Genomic DNA, 16751 nt, shown 5'->3' on the forward strand with positions numbered 1-16751 from the left:
ACCTTAGTGGTCTATCACACGGTATCTGGAAATTATTGTTCCCCCTCAAGGTTTGAGGGCCCTGGCACCTGAGTTATTCATCTCTGTAACAAGAGGACTTTCAGGCACTTGATTATTTTATGAGATGTGTGACAGCAGTGAGGCACAATGTGTCAGGACAAGTCAGAAAGCAATCAGGAGATCCATGTACTGGTGGCAGCTCCAATTATTATAATAACTCTTTAGAAAAGGTATTAGGATTCCAGTAGGGGCCTTGATCCTCACATTTCTCCAAATATTGTGGGCTACAGAATGGGTTTTCACAGTCAACCCTCATTCTAGGGTTGGACCAAATTCAAGCTGTTAGACTAAACAAAGGGGCTCTCGCTGGAAATACAACGGGCCTGTTTCCTGGAAACATTTTATAATGATGGTATCCCATTGAACAAGGCTCTGCGAATCAGGCCCAACGGATCCTGATTTTTAGTAGAATTGCAACGCCAACTCAAATTGTCAGCTGTATAATCCCCTTACATACCTTATTTCCCGCAACTTGTTGTTGCCAAAAGGAGCTCTGCCATCTGTTGCAAGATCAGAGGTGTCCCTATGGACTCGGATCCAACCCCTGGTGTTGGATAGAGGCTACCCCTATTTTTGAGGGAAAGAATCCCAAATCTCAGAGCAAACCTCTAATGAGCTCTGCAGAGCAATGGTCTGATCCTTGCTAGGTGAATGCGTGTAAAGAAGGAGTAAGCTGAGAAAGAATGTGAGTGAAGTAGCATGATGTATTGACTTGTTGAGGAGAAGCTTAAGCATCATCTCTCCACAATTACTTTTGATATAGCTGTGTAAAAGTGTCCACTTAAAGTCAGACATGTAATACGTTTCAAATACAAGCTGTCGGTCACTATTATAAAATGCTAGAAGTTAATTTCTAATTGTGGTACTGTGACTTGTAAACTGCATTTGTATATGGAAGTTTCTCATGTGTTAGGGCTATAGGGCATGGTGGCATATGGTGTCTCGTGGCCCCTCTGGCACAGCACAGTGGCGTTCTGGAATGGAGAGGGTAGAGCCACTTCTGGGCAAACAGGTGCAGATCCCACTTGGCGGACCAAAATGGGCATAGTGGTAACTGGTGACAAGGCTGCTCTACAGAGGAGAAAAGTTACTCACTGGCAGATAGCAGACCGGGGGCGGGCTGCAGGCCTGAAGTGTAGTGGTCCTGGTTGCCCACTGCTTCTCATTTATTATTGACTTGTGGCAGGAACTGGTCATTTCGCTGCTGTTTCAGTCATGTTTGGCTTGTTTTTCAGAGAGTTGCCCCAGCTCTAGCAGGCTGGCTTGGGCAACAAAGAGTTGATAGCCGAGTATAAGGATAGGACACATAGAGGGGCATAACGAGATTGCAGGTAAGTTGCCGGTACTACCGGTGTTTTACCAGCAATCTCAGTTTACCATTTCTGAATCCTGATATACCGGTATTACCGGGATATTACGGGCGGCGGGGTAACAGTAAATTTGCATTCCCATGGATGGGAACCACTGAAGCATCAGCACCGTTAACAAAGCTTCAGTGAATTTTCTGCCGGGAGCGGCTTGAACTACTGGCAGGTCAGGACTGCTTGCCGGTCTGGAAAAGGTGCTGGTACATGTTGTTACCGGCACCTTATATCTGGACCGGCATACTCGTAATGACCCCCATAGCCTCTGCTTCTGTGAGAAGCTGGATATCTGGGTAACCATGCAGTGTCCCCGCCATGATGTTGACTCTTTGTTGGGATGCTGTTTGGATTATGAAGAGTGTGTGCATGCATTTGTTGTTGCAGAGGGGACGGTCTATGTCAGATGACTGCCCTCTCACACAGTATTATTCTGCTTCAGTTAGTTTGTTGGATGCTCTCACTGTTGTAATTGAGGATGGAAGGCAAGATGCTGGAGACCGATAGCAGGATGAAAGTAAGCAAGTACATCTATGGCACTTCCAATAGTTTCCCTGGTACTCTTCTCATTCAGAACTAAGACATTAGGGTATGTTATAAGGAAAGACAGGAGGAGCATTCACCAGTAGCACAACTGCGCTGATGGTCGAACTGCTGCTACTGTAGCACTAATTCAGGATTCAGCCCAGAGGCGTTGCTGGGGAGGGCTGAGGGGACTATAGCCCCGGGTTTTTGGTTGTAGCCCTGAATAGAAGTTCAGGGGCAACAACCAAAAGGCTAGCTAGCCCAGAATCCCGGCAGTCCCCTACATTAGAGTAGCCCCAAATCTTTTCCAGACCTACCAACAGCCCTGATTCAGCCTTAGCATTCCATGTCACTTCATAGAAAAACACAAAGTTGCTGACATGGAAGCCTGTAGGCAGGATTCTAATACTGGCTTTGGCATGTGACCACATTTTTTTGTGATTTTAGGAAAAACATGTGATCTCCCTGTGTCTCAAATTGTGAATAGGTAATGTGAGTGTGTCTACTACTGCCCCAATTAAATAGCCCATGCCTCTCCCTTTCGCACCTGATTAACTCTGTTGCAATTAAATTCCTCTCTGTATTAGGCCTTTTTATGTACCCCCACAACAAAGATCTGATCCACAAGAGCAGAGCAGCTTTTGCACCCACTAGAGATGCGTAATTTTCGCATGAGTAAAATGCGCCCGATTCACAATCGAAAATAGAAATGCAGCGTACTTATATATCCATAATCCTTGGAGAAACATCCCAATGTGAGCCGGTAGAATCAATTTGCAAGGGTCTTGCAATGTGTTAACTGCTGTTTAAATTTCACGTTGAAAGTGCGTGTAAGTGCTGATTTCTCTTTTTGCATCAACCCTTAATTGCTTTTTTGCATTTTTGCAGCCCCAGGCTGCCACTTGGATCTAAGCCCACACTATATCACATATGGCCCGAATGACTTGAAAGTTAACTTGTGGATCATTCCTCGAGATTAGGATGTCATTGAGTGAGAGCAAGTTCTGCAACCACTGAACTTGTTAGCCCATCTTTTCAAACCCACCCAGAGACAGCATCCGCGGTGCTTACTGCATCTTGGATTTTCTTTTTTTCCACTCCAAACTATATCATTGTTTTATTTAAGTTACATTTTCTTAAGGTTTATTTTTGTATGGAAATTAATTAACAGTGGTCTTAACTTGCTTTAGACATTAGATTCCACAGACGGTGCTGCTGCAAAACCACCAGAAAAAGCTGTTGCCCCGGCTGCAGTGGAAGCCCAACCCGCTGCCCAAAAGATCAAAGATGCTTCAAAAGAGAAGAAGGCGGCGGTCGAGCAGAGCAAGCAGAAGGCCAACAAACCGGAAACCAAAGACAGCCAAGACGCTCTTTCCTCGGCACCGCAGCAGGCCCCCGAGAGTAGCGTGCTTCAGAACGGTGGCGGCAGCCCGAGGAACAGCCCCAAGAGGCTAGAGAAAAGGCAGTCATTTGGAGCTTTTTTCAAAGGCATTGTATGTTCATTTCACATTGATTTCATATCATTTAAAGTATTCAAGATTAACTTTTTCCTTTTGAATAGCTCATCCCTTATTGACATTCGTCCTCTGATCGGATAGTCTGCATCCTTTTGTCGTTTAACCTTTCAGGTGCCATGGTTCTTGGGGGACCTCTGTAGGACTCTGAGGACTTATTTACATGGTTGGCCTGAGGTGCTTTGCCCTTGGGCATAGAATGCAACACTTGGGGTAATGTACTTGGGGTAATGTATAACCTTATCCTGTCATATCAGACCTGTCACTCTGCAAACCTCCATAAGTACAAACAAGGTATAATTTCCCGTCAGATATAAAACCCTCAGGTAAAAGGAAACTGCCAAGTGGATAGGAATACACTTCCTGGGGTCTGCACTACAAATATGCATTGTTCAATCCCCCAAACTATGCCTCAAATTAGAAGCTGAACGGAAAGCGGGCAACTGAAAACAGAGCACATTTTCTTCAGGAGAATGGCAACCTGTGTGTCTTATTTTTGGTGCATAAAGTGTCACCTAGTAGGGCAAAATATTGAAACAAAATGTACATGGAGAGATGCCATTGGGAAGGCTGATAAAGTCCTGGGATATCATTGGACTGCCAGGATTTAACACAGGTCACTATGAAGCACTGCTGTCCATTTTGGCTGCATGTCGAGCTTTTGCACCTCAGACCGCACGCTTGTACAAACCAAGAGCCAAAGGTAAAACAGGCACTGTCAAGAGACCAAACCCCTTTGCCTTTTGTGGTAACGTGGGTCGAGGGAAGGCTATACTCTCAATAGGGGTCTGAATGAGGTTCATTAGCAACCCAAAAAGCAAAGTATAAGAGTCCAAAATAAAGGAATGTTCAATCAACGTTCTATACAAATATACCCTTTAATCAAACACACCATGTACAATAATAACTAACTAGAAAACACAGCAAAAGACCATCTCTGTAGAAGGAACACAGAAGCTGTCTAGCCAGGAATGATAAAGTCCAGTCATTCGGTGTCCAAGCCGAGGCTCTGAAAGGGACTTTTAAAAGTTGAGATTAATATGTTGAGATCACGCCCTGCCCAGTTATCTATTGTTTAAACACTAAATCCAGTATGGATGCTGGCCCTCCAATTTCGATTTTGTTCAGAGAGTTGTTTGGTCGAAGATACCCGAAAAACATATTGCTATTCAACCCATATCTTCCTATCAGCTGCTCAAAATCAAATAAAATCCTACCTTAATGAAAAAGGTATCAGACAACCAGCTGGGTTGAGGTGCTTTGCCTGCGAACATCGCAGGCACCCCCTGGTTGCCCGATAGTAGGGTCGAACCTGAAACACCCGGCACATCAGGCCAAATTCCCGAAAGAATATGCTTAAGCTCTCATAACTTACCTCTTGGAATAGCTTGCATGTCTGTATTTCGTGCCCCCCCTGGCATACACCCACACTGGGTAACAAAAGCATAGCTTTCGAACTCCGGCACTCAAAGATTAACCTCGTTAAACTGTTTACTGGTAGTGTCCCATTGTAATATTCGAAATAGGTACGAAAAGATCCACCACTGGTCTATAATTGCTGAACTTTGCAAAAAATCTGAATGGAACTTTTCCAATCCAGACAAATGTCGAAATTGGTGTATTTAATTGTGAAAGTTCTGTTTTGCAAAGAAATGTACGGTGCACCCTAAACAAATAGAGGATTTTATGGGGTGTAGCATTTTGACTTGGTTAGTCCAGGAAGGCCTAATAACGTGAAAAGACCCCTCATTTTAATAAAACTTTAAATTGATTGAGAATCTTCCCAAAGTAAATACTACCTATGAACTCAACATCAGAGCATAGCGTAACCCTCAGCTATATTACTTCTGTCATTATCGAAACACCGTAATCTGGAGCATTTAGGCAAAGTCGTGGCTTTTTGTTGTACTTAGTTTACAGCCAGAAGGCTATTGCAATTAAGTGTGGAAGAGAGATGAGTTGACTAGAGATACAATCCACTATATTGTGCATGCATCACACAATGGAATGTTCCATTGTCACCATACCAGGAGAAACATCTACCAACCTAGGAAAAGTATCGATCCACAGGGCAAACAGCGGGGGTGACAACAGGCACCCCTATTAAATGGGGATCATCTTGATTTACAATTGTTGATAATATCCGATGCTCTAAAACCTAAATAAGCGTTCTCATCCTGAGACACAAACTGCTCAGGATAGCCTATTTTCCAACCAAAAACATGAGTGGGTTGAAACGCAGGATAAGAAGTTTAGGGATTGTGGGACAGATGTTTACATTCCGGCACGGTCTCAGGAAATCTGGGACATCAAGTCACCCTGCATCGAACTATAACAAAGCTGAGGGAAAACAGCGCAGAAGGACAGGAGTCTGGGAAATAATAGGGGTGAAAGAAAGAGGAAGATAATCAACAAGCAAGGAGAGTTGTGCGAGGGTTGAGGTGAGCAAGCAAATGGTGGAGTTCGGCATGAGTGAGAGGTTGAGCAAACTGAGCAAGTCCTGCCGCAGTGTGCAGAGAAGATTGGCACGACTCGTCATTTCTTGTGCTGCTGTGATATCCAGTTACCTCCTTTCCTCAGCCTGCGCATGTTTGTATGCATGCATGTGAGTGTGATGTCAGAACATGTGAGGTCATGTGTGGAATGTGCCACCCAGGAACGTTGGGGATAGTTACCTGGATGGTGGGCACCGGTGGGTCCTATATTTATATAGTTGTCACCTAAAGATGTAACTTAATAATGGACTAAGCTGAGGAACTTCCCTGTGGCTCCAGTTCATCTTTGTTAGGACAGTGGCCCTTGGTCTTCCAGAAGTCATTAGGGAGAGAAAGTCTTGGGGCACAGGAGCTTCTGACTTCCACTAAAAGTGCGCACAGAGAAAGAGACAGACGGGGCCACATAACACAGCAATCAAAGCAAGAGCTGCAACTGTTCGCACACACTTCATTGGTAGCGTGTTTGATTGGTTATGGGCTTAGTCGACTTTATCTTGTGTTCTACCCTTTTGCATTGTGTCTGTCTTCAAAGAGCGCCAATGTCTTCAGCCAGACCAGAACATGAATCCACATTGTCTCTCAAGACACAGACTGGCAATCTCTCCTGTTCAATGTGGCTTGCTGAGAGCAATGCTATCTAGTGGAGCTTTAATTCTCAAGGTGTCATGACTTAGTGAGAAAGAGGTCTCTACCCTCCCGGATGCCCCTAAGCATAGGCAACAAGTACATTCGGGTGGAGAGGGCACGTGCCTATGTTCTCCTTAAACAACGGGGGCAGGAGTGTCATTTGGCCCCAGTGGAGATTCTACCACCAAACACAATGAAAAAGTAGTTCCAGTTCAGTGTCCTGCTCTTCAAAATCACTGGTGACTGGTAGGGCTTCTGGCTCCTCTCCTACTGGGCCCAGGCTCAGTAAAGTGTTAGCATGCATCTTGCAAAATGAGCAAGTGCTGCTCACTTCAAAGTGTGAAGGCTGCCTTATTGCCACCTCAGCTTGGATTCGGGGCAGGTGGGTTATCTGCCAACCTTGTTTGCAGGGAGAGGAGTCCTGGGAGAAGTAGGCAATTTTAAAGCAGAATGCTGCAAAGACAGCTCAGCAGGTTGGATGACTGTTGCTGAGATGTGTATGGCTTTTTTCCAATTCCTGCTGTTAAGAGATTGAAAATGTGTTGTTTGGTCCTGGTGGTGGATACGACTCCTTCGCTTCTCTCGGTATGGGAATTGTTTCACCCACAGCGAAAATCAAAGTTTGTTTTGCCTCGGTAGAGGACATCCAGACACCTGAGCATCCATGTTGTGGCTGTAGTCTCTATATTAAGCACTCATATTGCAACTCAACCATGAGGCCATCCTCCCTATGAAGACCGTTATACTTTTATACCCCCAGGCTTATGTCGAGAAGTCAATCTTAGTAATGTATGGTACTGGATAATCCATGCAGTAATTAAGCAATATAACCCGAGCGGCGGGGGCATTACCGACCCATTTAACGCAGGCCCTGGGGCATTACCTGAGTCGGTAATGCCCCCGCCGCGAGGGTTATATTGCTATTAGTACCCCGGCCCACATTATGTGCGTGACCGGGGCACTAAAAGCATTTTTTTCTGTCCCAAACGCTGCGGCGTTTCGGGACAGAAAAAAAAAAAAACGACCAAGAAAATGGCCGCCAGGAAAGGGAAAACGGGAGTCCGTTTTCTCTTTCCATGGCGGCCTTCGGGAGCGGACGCGCTGGGAACACAAGCGTCCGAAAAAAAAGAAGCAGAAGGTAAGTGGGGTTGGGAGGGAGGGAGGGGAAGAAAAAAAAAAAAAAAAAACGTACCTTCCTCCCTGCCAGAGAACGATGGAAGCCTCCAGCTGTGTGGAGGCGCGAAGTCTCCACACTGCTGGAGGCTGCCATCGTCCCCCACCAGGGACGCAGGAGCAAGAAGGTAAGTGGGGTGGGCTAGGGAGGAGGGAGGGAAGGGGGAAAAAAAAAAGCTTACCCGAGTCCCCAGCGGGGGGCAGAGGCAGTCTCTCAGCCGTGGGGAGGCTCGGAGCGGGGATGGCCCCGCTTCGAGCCTCCTCATTGGCTGAGGGGCTGCCACGCCCCCCCACCGAGGACAAGGCAGCTAAAGTCCCGGCTGAGAATCGAAGGATTCTCGGCTGGGTAAGGACCCGGCGAGAGCCAATCAGAATGCGTGTTGCATTCTGCTTGACTCTCGCCAGGTACTAATAATAATGATAACCTGTGTTATGTGGTGTTTCATGTCAGATTGCTTCAATTTCTAAGTTCTATAAAAAATAGATATAATAGCACATTTCAAAGGTACTGAATTCTTTAATCTTGGAATGATGAATTGCTGATTCGCCCCTGACAGGCTTGACGTCCGTAAGTGCAGTATTGTCCCATGATTGAGGCAAGCGCTCAAGTCGTGAGCTGTGCCTTTCGCCATATGTCTAGTAACACCACTTAGATACAAATAGTTTGTATGCATCTAAAGTGAAATGTTCAGTCCTAGTGTGTAGTCACTTCTTTAGCTCAACTCTCTGCATTCTGGAGGTACTTGGTCTCAGGTGTGTGCCTTGCTGCTGGGAAATCCACTGTTGTAGAGGAACTGTGCACAACTGAATCTCACCATTGTAGACCGTCATGTACACACGTTGTTACTCACAGTGGTACTTTTCTAAGTCTTGCATCAGTAAATAAGTGGAAGCCTAATATTACAGCCATTGATTTGCCAGGAGGAGTTGGAGAGCAGACTTGACTTGTCTGTCTGAGGTTCCAGAACTCTCTGTCATATTCACTTTGTTCTCCCCTAGCCTGTATTTTCATGCTGGCGGAAAGCCAATGGATTCCTGTAGAATCCAACTGAAATAACCACCTGGTAAAAGCATGTGTATTCCATAGGAATCCATTACAAATGCCTCCTGCAATCATTACCTACTGGAGGCAATTGCACTTTTCCACAAACGCAGTGGAATAGTGAAGAGTAATGGCGATGTTGCCTGCATTCTACTCATTACTATTTCACTGCGTGCTGGAAAAGTTAAACATTACATGGATTGGATTAGTTTTTTCAGAAAAGTCCCATCGGAAGTGGTCAAATAAACAGGCAGCCCCCCTGTTTTTTAGAGGATTACCCTGTACCTAAACACAAAACACCATTGAAAATCCCCTACAAAAAAGCACTCCACTGGCAGTGCCTCACCAGTATGTCATCTTCATTGCACCAGTTACAGTCATCTCAGTCATCCATCAAGCATCCTCATCCAGGGGACCAATCTAACGCCTTTGAGAGTTGTTCATGCCATACATCTAACAATTGAGGACCACTGGGGCCACACACTCCTGGCTCTCCTATATGGCCAGTCAGGCGTTCTCACTATACTACTGTCTGACAGGGTCAAGCTACCCCTCAATTAGTGGACATCCCCTGGACAGGATGCTCATGGCGGTCATTACCACTCCTTCTATTTCATTTCCTTGTTTAACAATCTAATAATTCACCTTTTCAGACCACATATTCACTGATTGCAACTGCATTTCCTGACCCATTGTTCATCCTTGTGGTCTCCTGGTGAATGGATGTGGCCAGATAGTTTGGGCTGGGCTGCCCTTTTGGGGTGGGAGCAGGCCTAATTTGCATATCATCTTTCCCCTTTTGTAATGACTTTGCATGCAAAGAACGATGGTCTGGAGGGTTGCCCAGAGCAATGCCAGAGGTTAAGATTAATTCTAAACCTTCCAGCCTTCACCTCTTTTGTTCTGCTTTAGTCACCCCAAGTGGGCGGGTATGTCCAGATGTGGTTCCCGTGCCTGCTTGGCCTAGAGACTCACGTTATTCTTCACTGATGATGCCCAACGAGGCTGAAACATGTGGTCTTGGTCAGAAGCGATGTGACCAAGCAGTTTGGGCTGGACTGTTCCTTTTTTGGGGTGGGGCCCAAGCCAGATTTGCATATGGTCTTTCCCCTTATGTAATGGCTTGGCAGGCAATGAACAATGGTCTGGAAGGTTGCCCAGAGCAATGCCAGAGGTTAAGATTAATTCTAAACCTTACAGCCATCACCTCTTTTGATTTGCATCCTTTCATTATAAGCACAGCCCTTACTGTTATTTGCCCAAAACTGGCTTAACTCCATTTATGTTAAATGCATGTACTTGCCCTCTTATACTGCTTCCACCACAATATCCTTTCCAATCTACTTCTTGGATATCACCATTCCTTCTCTCTGTGCCTGCAACCCTGATGCCTACTTCTACAGCTGTATGGCATTCTCTTGCAAGCTGTCTACCATTAAAGCCACCCAATTCCACCTTCTCATAAATCAAAGACCCCCCCTTTAATTTCCTTGTACTCAGTAAACTGGAATATCACAATATATTGGTCTGTGTTCTTTGGAAACCTGTCTTCCAACTCCTGACAAAGTTGCCAACTTTGCAACTCACAAATCCGTCGTGCTCACCCGCCACAAACACCACCTTCCACAGACAAAGCACCAGTGCCCATATTGATGCCATTATGTGGTGTCTGTAGTGGCAATGTGATGCCCCTAGTATGACAAATAACTACTGCTCTGCAGGAGTACAGGCATGAGTAATAGATACAACTCCTTCTCAGCTTTACACTACCCCTAAACAAGCAGTGATCTCAATTGTAAGGTGAAGCAGGCACAGCCTTACAAGTATACCACCGTCATCACTTAAAGTACTGCAGACAGATGGCAAGCTATACACTTGAGAAGCCATGTGAGAATGCACAAAATTAATCCTATCAACAATAGCAATGGGGCACCAAAATAAAAGAATGTCCAACCAAAGTTCTGTAAAAATAGGGTACTTCAATTATACTTGAAATACAAAGAACCCATAAAAACACGAATGGCCCACACATGTAATGGAGATCACAAAGCATGCAGTCTCTGGAAAACAGGGACAATCTGGTTTTTATGAAAGGGGTGCAAAGGCAATGATTTCACTGGCAATGTCTAAGTTACTGAAGATGTCTTTAAGAATGGTACAAAGCAGGCATTACAATTCACTAGAGTCCTTTAAGGAAGTCATTGGAGACAGAACAACTTCCGATACCTTTACGTACTTTCTCTTGGTCTCAACAGCATTGAGCCAGGCTTCTAGCTGTTTACGTGGGTTGTGTTGACATCAAGATGTTTTGAGTCAGTGATTCCCACTAGATTAGGAGTGTCGAGATGCTGAGTAAGCTCTGGGATGGTTCAATGATGAGTGCAGTCCTTTAGCTGTGATCTGCTCAAATTAGATGAAGAAACCAGGTTGAGTTGAGTCAGCGCTTTGAATCAGCAGTCAGCTTGAAAAATGACCCCATGACACGTTTTATCAAAGGCAATCAGCTTGAAAACGTTTGAGCACAGGTCGAGGATGGGTCTAATCAGCTTTCAATGTCAAAACAGAAGATCAAAAAAGCAGTGACTGTAGAAGGCAGGCTAAGTTGCTTGCAGCGACTCAAAAAAGTCTCTAAGCGGACTAGCCAGTCCAAAAATGTATCAAAGCTAAAAAAAACAGGGTCTGGAGCTAGTGCATAAAATTTGCATGTCGGGGGCCCCATCTAGGGTCTCCACTGGCAAGGTCAGCACTTTCTTCTTAACTTCTCAAACAGCAACGTTTCTAGAGAGCGCTTGCAGGGTTCTGTCACCTCCAGTGAGTAGGTTCCTGTGTACTAGTGACCTCATCTCAACTAGGCATTGTCCAGTAAGCAGGTTATCCCAAATATTCCCTTTTTAAATTGTATAAATGGACAGAAATGCAGAAAGGTGTCAAAGAAAAAAAGCTGCATTGTTTTTTATAATGGTAAACTAACAAAAGACGTTAATAAACACTGAAAAAGCACTTTCACAAAGCAGAGCAGAACAATGTATTCAAAAGACAGTGAGTAACACAACACTACAAAAAAAACCAACAAAAACCAAACACTACTCCAAAACTCTCTAAAAAAAAATAAACACTATCCAAATGTACGTCTGTCCGGTGTTACTTCTTTTGTCACAGCCAATCAAAACCCACAAAGGAATGGGAAGTGGACACTGACATAGATAGAGGGATGATATTCCTAAGGAGATGTGTGGCCTCTGATTGGCTGCACACATGCATACTTACTTCACAAATCACCTCTTAAGGCCCTTTTTGGCTAGACAAGTTACTCACCAAGAGATCTGCTGCTTCGCTTTGGACTATAAATAATCACATGAGATCCGAAGCCTACCGCGAGTTTGTCAGAGGCGTGTCAGTGCCCAAAAACATGTCCCGTTCTCACAGTAGGGACACATTTTTGCAAAAGATCTTTCCATTTCTGTGGGCCAGACTTACAAAATGACATCCAGACCTACTCATCACACGAGGAATCGTTTGTGACCCTAAGACAAATGTTACATTCTTGGAACATAGAAAACGGAATATCTCCAGAGCTGTCACATATTGGGATGTGCGCAGGTACAATATTTAAACTTAAATCAAATATCTCTAGTTTCCTATGCTGGTGGGCAGATGAAATATACCTAACTTGTGTAAACTCTGCAAGAGAGTAATGGATTTAAGAGGAAGGCTGATTTAGAGGAAATTGACGTATCATCATAAGATGTATCAAAGAGCCCATCACTGACATGCTATGGTTTGTTTGACTAAAGGGCATGATTTTATTGTAGTCTCCACAAGATAGTCACACGACTACCACAGCTGTCATGTTTCTCAAGGTGAGGATTTTAATTGTATAACATAGCTAGGTGAGTATTTGCTTGGTGGTTAGTATTATGTATTTGACTAGGATTCCTCATCATGATTATATTCTATGCATTCCCAAGTGACCCACACTGCCTCCATTTTACAAAACGGCTTTGGTACTAATGGGTGCCCACGCCAAGATAAACAAGCATTGGCAATGCCAATAGTTTTGGCGTTTACTTTTCTTTGCATTATGCATTTATAGGCACCATGGTCCAAAGAGGAGAGTGCAATGTTTGAAAGGAGGATGTGATAAGGGGTGCAGGTGTGCAATAGAGTGAGATGGGGAATAGAGTAACAGAGGAAGCCATTGATCAAGGGTGGCGATGATGAGCAAGAGGAAATATGTGTGGGAAAAGGTACAAGTGAGAGGGTAACAAATAAAGTGAGGAGGATGAGTTTCTGAAACATGTACAAATATACATTGTTTGGGCTAGTAAACAGACCATTTTTATATATTTGCAGTAATGACTCGCTGTCCTTGTCGATTCCACAAATATCGAAAGGAATTTGTCTAAACTGGCAGAATATTCTGTTTCCAAAAACGCCTCTTGAACTCAATTTTACCATTTGATTTTCTCACAAAGAAATACCTCGCTCTACCGTCTACAGTGCACATGAAGCAAGGCATGTTGTTATTACATGTATGTGTTTATCGTGGCACCCATGGTATGTGTTTGTCCTATTGCTGAAACTAAGCGCAACCCAATTAAACAAATCATCTCCTCAATGTTTTCTAATAAACATTGTCACTGTCAACTAGACATACAAAATCAGCAGCATTATGCGATTTAACGCTATCTTCATTTTTGATTGGTTAGGGAAGGAAGTGGCTAGATGACTGCTGTGTCTTTATGCTAATGAATGGGTCACTGTGCAGTACAGACTTAGAATGTCATTTATGGGTTATTTTCTTCCGCAGGAGGCTCATTGTAGTGATTGTTGTAATATATGCAGAGAAATGAAGCTGCGTGAGTACCTGCATGGCCATGATCATGTGATCGCCATACCACGTAAGGATCACTAGCTCGCTAATGCTGCTTGTTACAGGGAAAGTTCTAATGTCTAAAAAGGAAAAATGTGCTCACCCATGTAGCCGGAAATAATAAACTAGCAAGGGTTCTATGGTTGTGTGGTTGTTAACAATGTGTTAATCCTTCTGTGTTTATTGGGAACACATATACATAATGAATTAATCTGATCGATAGAAAAAAATCAGAAAAAAAGGGCTGGGCATAATTTCACCTTGCCCATGTCCCTGTAAATAGGATGAAGTTAGAATGCATAAATCCCCTGTGTCCCGCATGGGGTGAAAAAAGTTCTCCCCACAGTGGGTAAAGATGTCACTATATTAAAGTAATTGGAAAATTGGACAAAAAAAACCTGTACAAACAAACACACAAGCACATCCAATCACATCACTATTTGGACAGCCAATCAGGTGCTCCTTACATCAACAACACTATACCAGTCACCACAAATCACTAGATGTGCATGTTCAGAGCCATTTTAAATCAAAATGTAACTAATACACTTCCTTGTTTATTTTTAATAAAAAATACTGTGAAAAGCGTAACATAAATTGAAAGCTGCAGTAAATATATTTTAAAGCATCAATCAAGTCAAATAACGTGTAAATAACACTAACAGATGGCGGCTGCCATTTTGGAAGTCAAAATGGCTCACAAATTCACCACACAATACAAATTCAACCAAAAAGTGCATAAAGAGGTGTGGTTGGAGGAAAAATGGGTGGGAATGGGAGGAAAATCGTATAAATTTCAATTAGCAATGCTCGTTAAATGGGTGGGACACATAGCCAAACTACATAAACCCATCCTCATATGTCATCTGCATTGAAAAGCATTACAAACCTACATTCAAAGCCCTGATTTCAAGCCGCTATGTTAAAGCTCTTATTTTAATGGCAATAGTTTCAGCTTTAAAGGTAGCGCTTTCAGCGCCACCTTATAGCCAAAACTATAAATTGGGCGCACAGCAGATGAGAGGTATATAAGTTATCAGATGACGTTGCTTTGATTACTCTTCTCATGACGCTGTGGAATATGCCACCATGCTTTCTCTTTAAAGATGAAATACAAACCTGTAGTGCAGAATCTCACTTGTGTTATTTGATTGGCTGAATTAAAAACCAAAGTCTAATTTTGTTAATCAGCTGTCTTTTTCACCAGTGTACATTAAAGGATAAAAATTAACACAGGAAGTGCTTTTGTGTTCTACAAATCTACACATCAATGTAACCAGTTTGTTTGCATTCATTTCATTGACTGCATGTGCTGACATTGTGAAGGAAGTACATCACTGAGAAAAGAACAGCCTTTCACTGATGATAGCCTCACCGACATACATGAAATGCAAAAAACTGCCAATTAAGTATAAAATTGAGCCACAGAGCCTAATTCATGGAACGTTTAGCACAGTACTAAATGTCTTTGCACTGCCAACAAACGCGTTGAACTGGGCCCAATTCACAGGGAGGTGCAAGGTGTACTTTTGCGGCGCAATGTCACTTTGCACTGCAAAAGTACTCTTTGCACTGTGCTAAATGGGCCTAATTCACACAAAATGCAGTGCAGTGTGAATTAGGCTGATTTAGAGTGGTGAAAAGAGTACTTTTGTAGTGCGAAGCGACTTTGCTCTGCCAAAATAATACACTTTGTAACGCTCTGTGAATCAGGCCCAGTTCAACGTGTTCGTTGGCAGTGCAAAGTCACTTTGGACCATGCTAAACGTTCCATGAATTAGGCCCATATAGCCTTAAAGTCACTTTCGGCTTTAACGATTGGTACCTGCCACGAGGTGTGGTGGGGGGGGGGGGGTCATTACTGGAGTCAAAGACATCCAAAGCCTTGCCTGGCAGAAAAAAGCACACACAACATGGAAAGAGGTTCAAAATCATTAGATATTCTCCATTGAAGAAGGCAACATGTTGCTTAAAAACGTCCAGATATTGGGAGGCTGACTTCTCCAGATATTTTAATTTGAGATCAGTGGTGATGAATTGCATGGCGTGTGGCATTGTTGTAATTACATAATATATTCCAGCAGCTAAGGATGGAGGAGGCTGGAGGGAGTTATGCATAGAATCTCACCCCTATCACTTCAGCAAAACCCTAAAAGTTTTGGAGTCTATTGGGATGATAGGTGCAATAGCTTTCAGACATACAATGTGGTAATCCAAAGAGACCCATCATTTCAAAATTCTACATATTTTTTATTAATTGTGTTTTGGTTTACAATAAACCTTTCACAATATATTGCAACAAAAAATGCATTAAAACCTTTGCATAATACGAAAGCTTATGTATAACCTGAACTTAAATAATCAGTCATCACAAACAGTAGAGAAAAAAAAAGGTTTAAGCAAGCAAACCGGGAAAACAGTATGTGCAAAATTGCATTCATTAAAAGTGCAGTGCAGGTTCTAAGTATTTTCATCAGATCAGTACTACAGCCTGCAGACAGACAATTCCAGATGTAGTCCGCTGACAACATGTCAATTGGTCTTACAAACGAACTAAAGTGCAAAGATTGGTTATTTAAAGTGCCTGTACACAACGCTAGTAAATGTGTCTATGATTCAGCCTGGTCATCACTTTCACTGAATCTGCAGGAACGAGGATGGGAATTGAGACCAGCACCACTTGTGAGGATTTCCCCAGTTAGTAGAGTATTACATCTAAAAACGTAGAAATATATTTCGAGACCTAGCAGCGGGAAATCTCAACAAATACTGTGGTAATGTTTCCAGTTTTTTGCGTTCTATGCTTCGACCCCTATATTCACCATTTAATGAATCACCTGCTCGTCTAACAGAGCGTGCAAGTGACTCTAAGCCATGTGTGCTGCTGGCAGGGCCGTCACGAGAGGGGTACAGGGGGGGCAAACTTCCCCGGGCCTCGCGCTTGCGGAGGGCCTTGCGGCCTCCTCTCCTAATAAGAAGGCAGCACGTTCTCCCGTGTCCTTTATTCACACGGGGGACTGTGCTGTCTGCTCTCTGCCCCTGCAATGATTTTACTGTTTGTTCTGAAGCCGTTTGGCTCTG

The 16751-nt window shown here is 43.6% G+C and overlaps 1 protein-coding gene across 10 annotated transcripts in view; it reads left to right on the top strand.

The window, feature by feature from the left end:
• Positions 1 to 16751, top strand: part of BCAS1 (brain enriched myelin associated protein 1) — a 675276-nt gene that overhangs the window by 646105 nt on the left and 12420 nt on the right. For 8 of the 10 annotated variants that reach the window (XM_069651137.1, XM_069651132.1, XM_069651134.1 and 5 more), the window contains one exon: positions 3137 to 3439. The exons of the other annotated variants lie outside the window; for them this stretch is intronic. In XM_069651137.1, the coding sequence (XP_069507238.1) occupies positions 3137 to 3439 (303 nt within the window). The remainder of the gene's footprint in view (positions 1 to 3136; positions 3440 to 16751) is intronic. 10 annotated transcript variants of the gene reach the window in all.

Source organism: Ambystoma mexicanum, chromosome 3p (assembly GCF_040938575.1).
Source record: "Ambystoma mexicanum isolate Mex_15411 chromosome 3p, UKY_AmexF1_1, whole genome shotgun sequence".
In the NCBI taxonomy this organism is placed as follows: Eukaryota; Metazoa; Chordata; class Amphibia; order Caudata; family Ambystomatidae; genus Ambystoma; species Ambystoma mexicanum.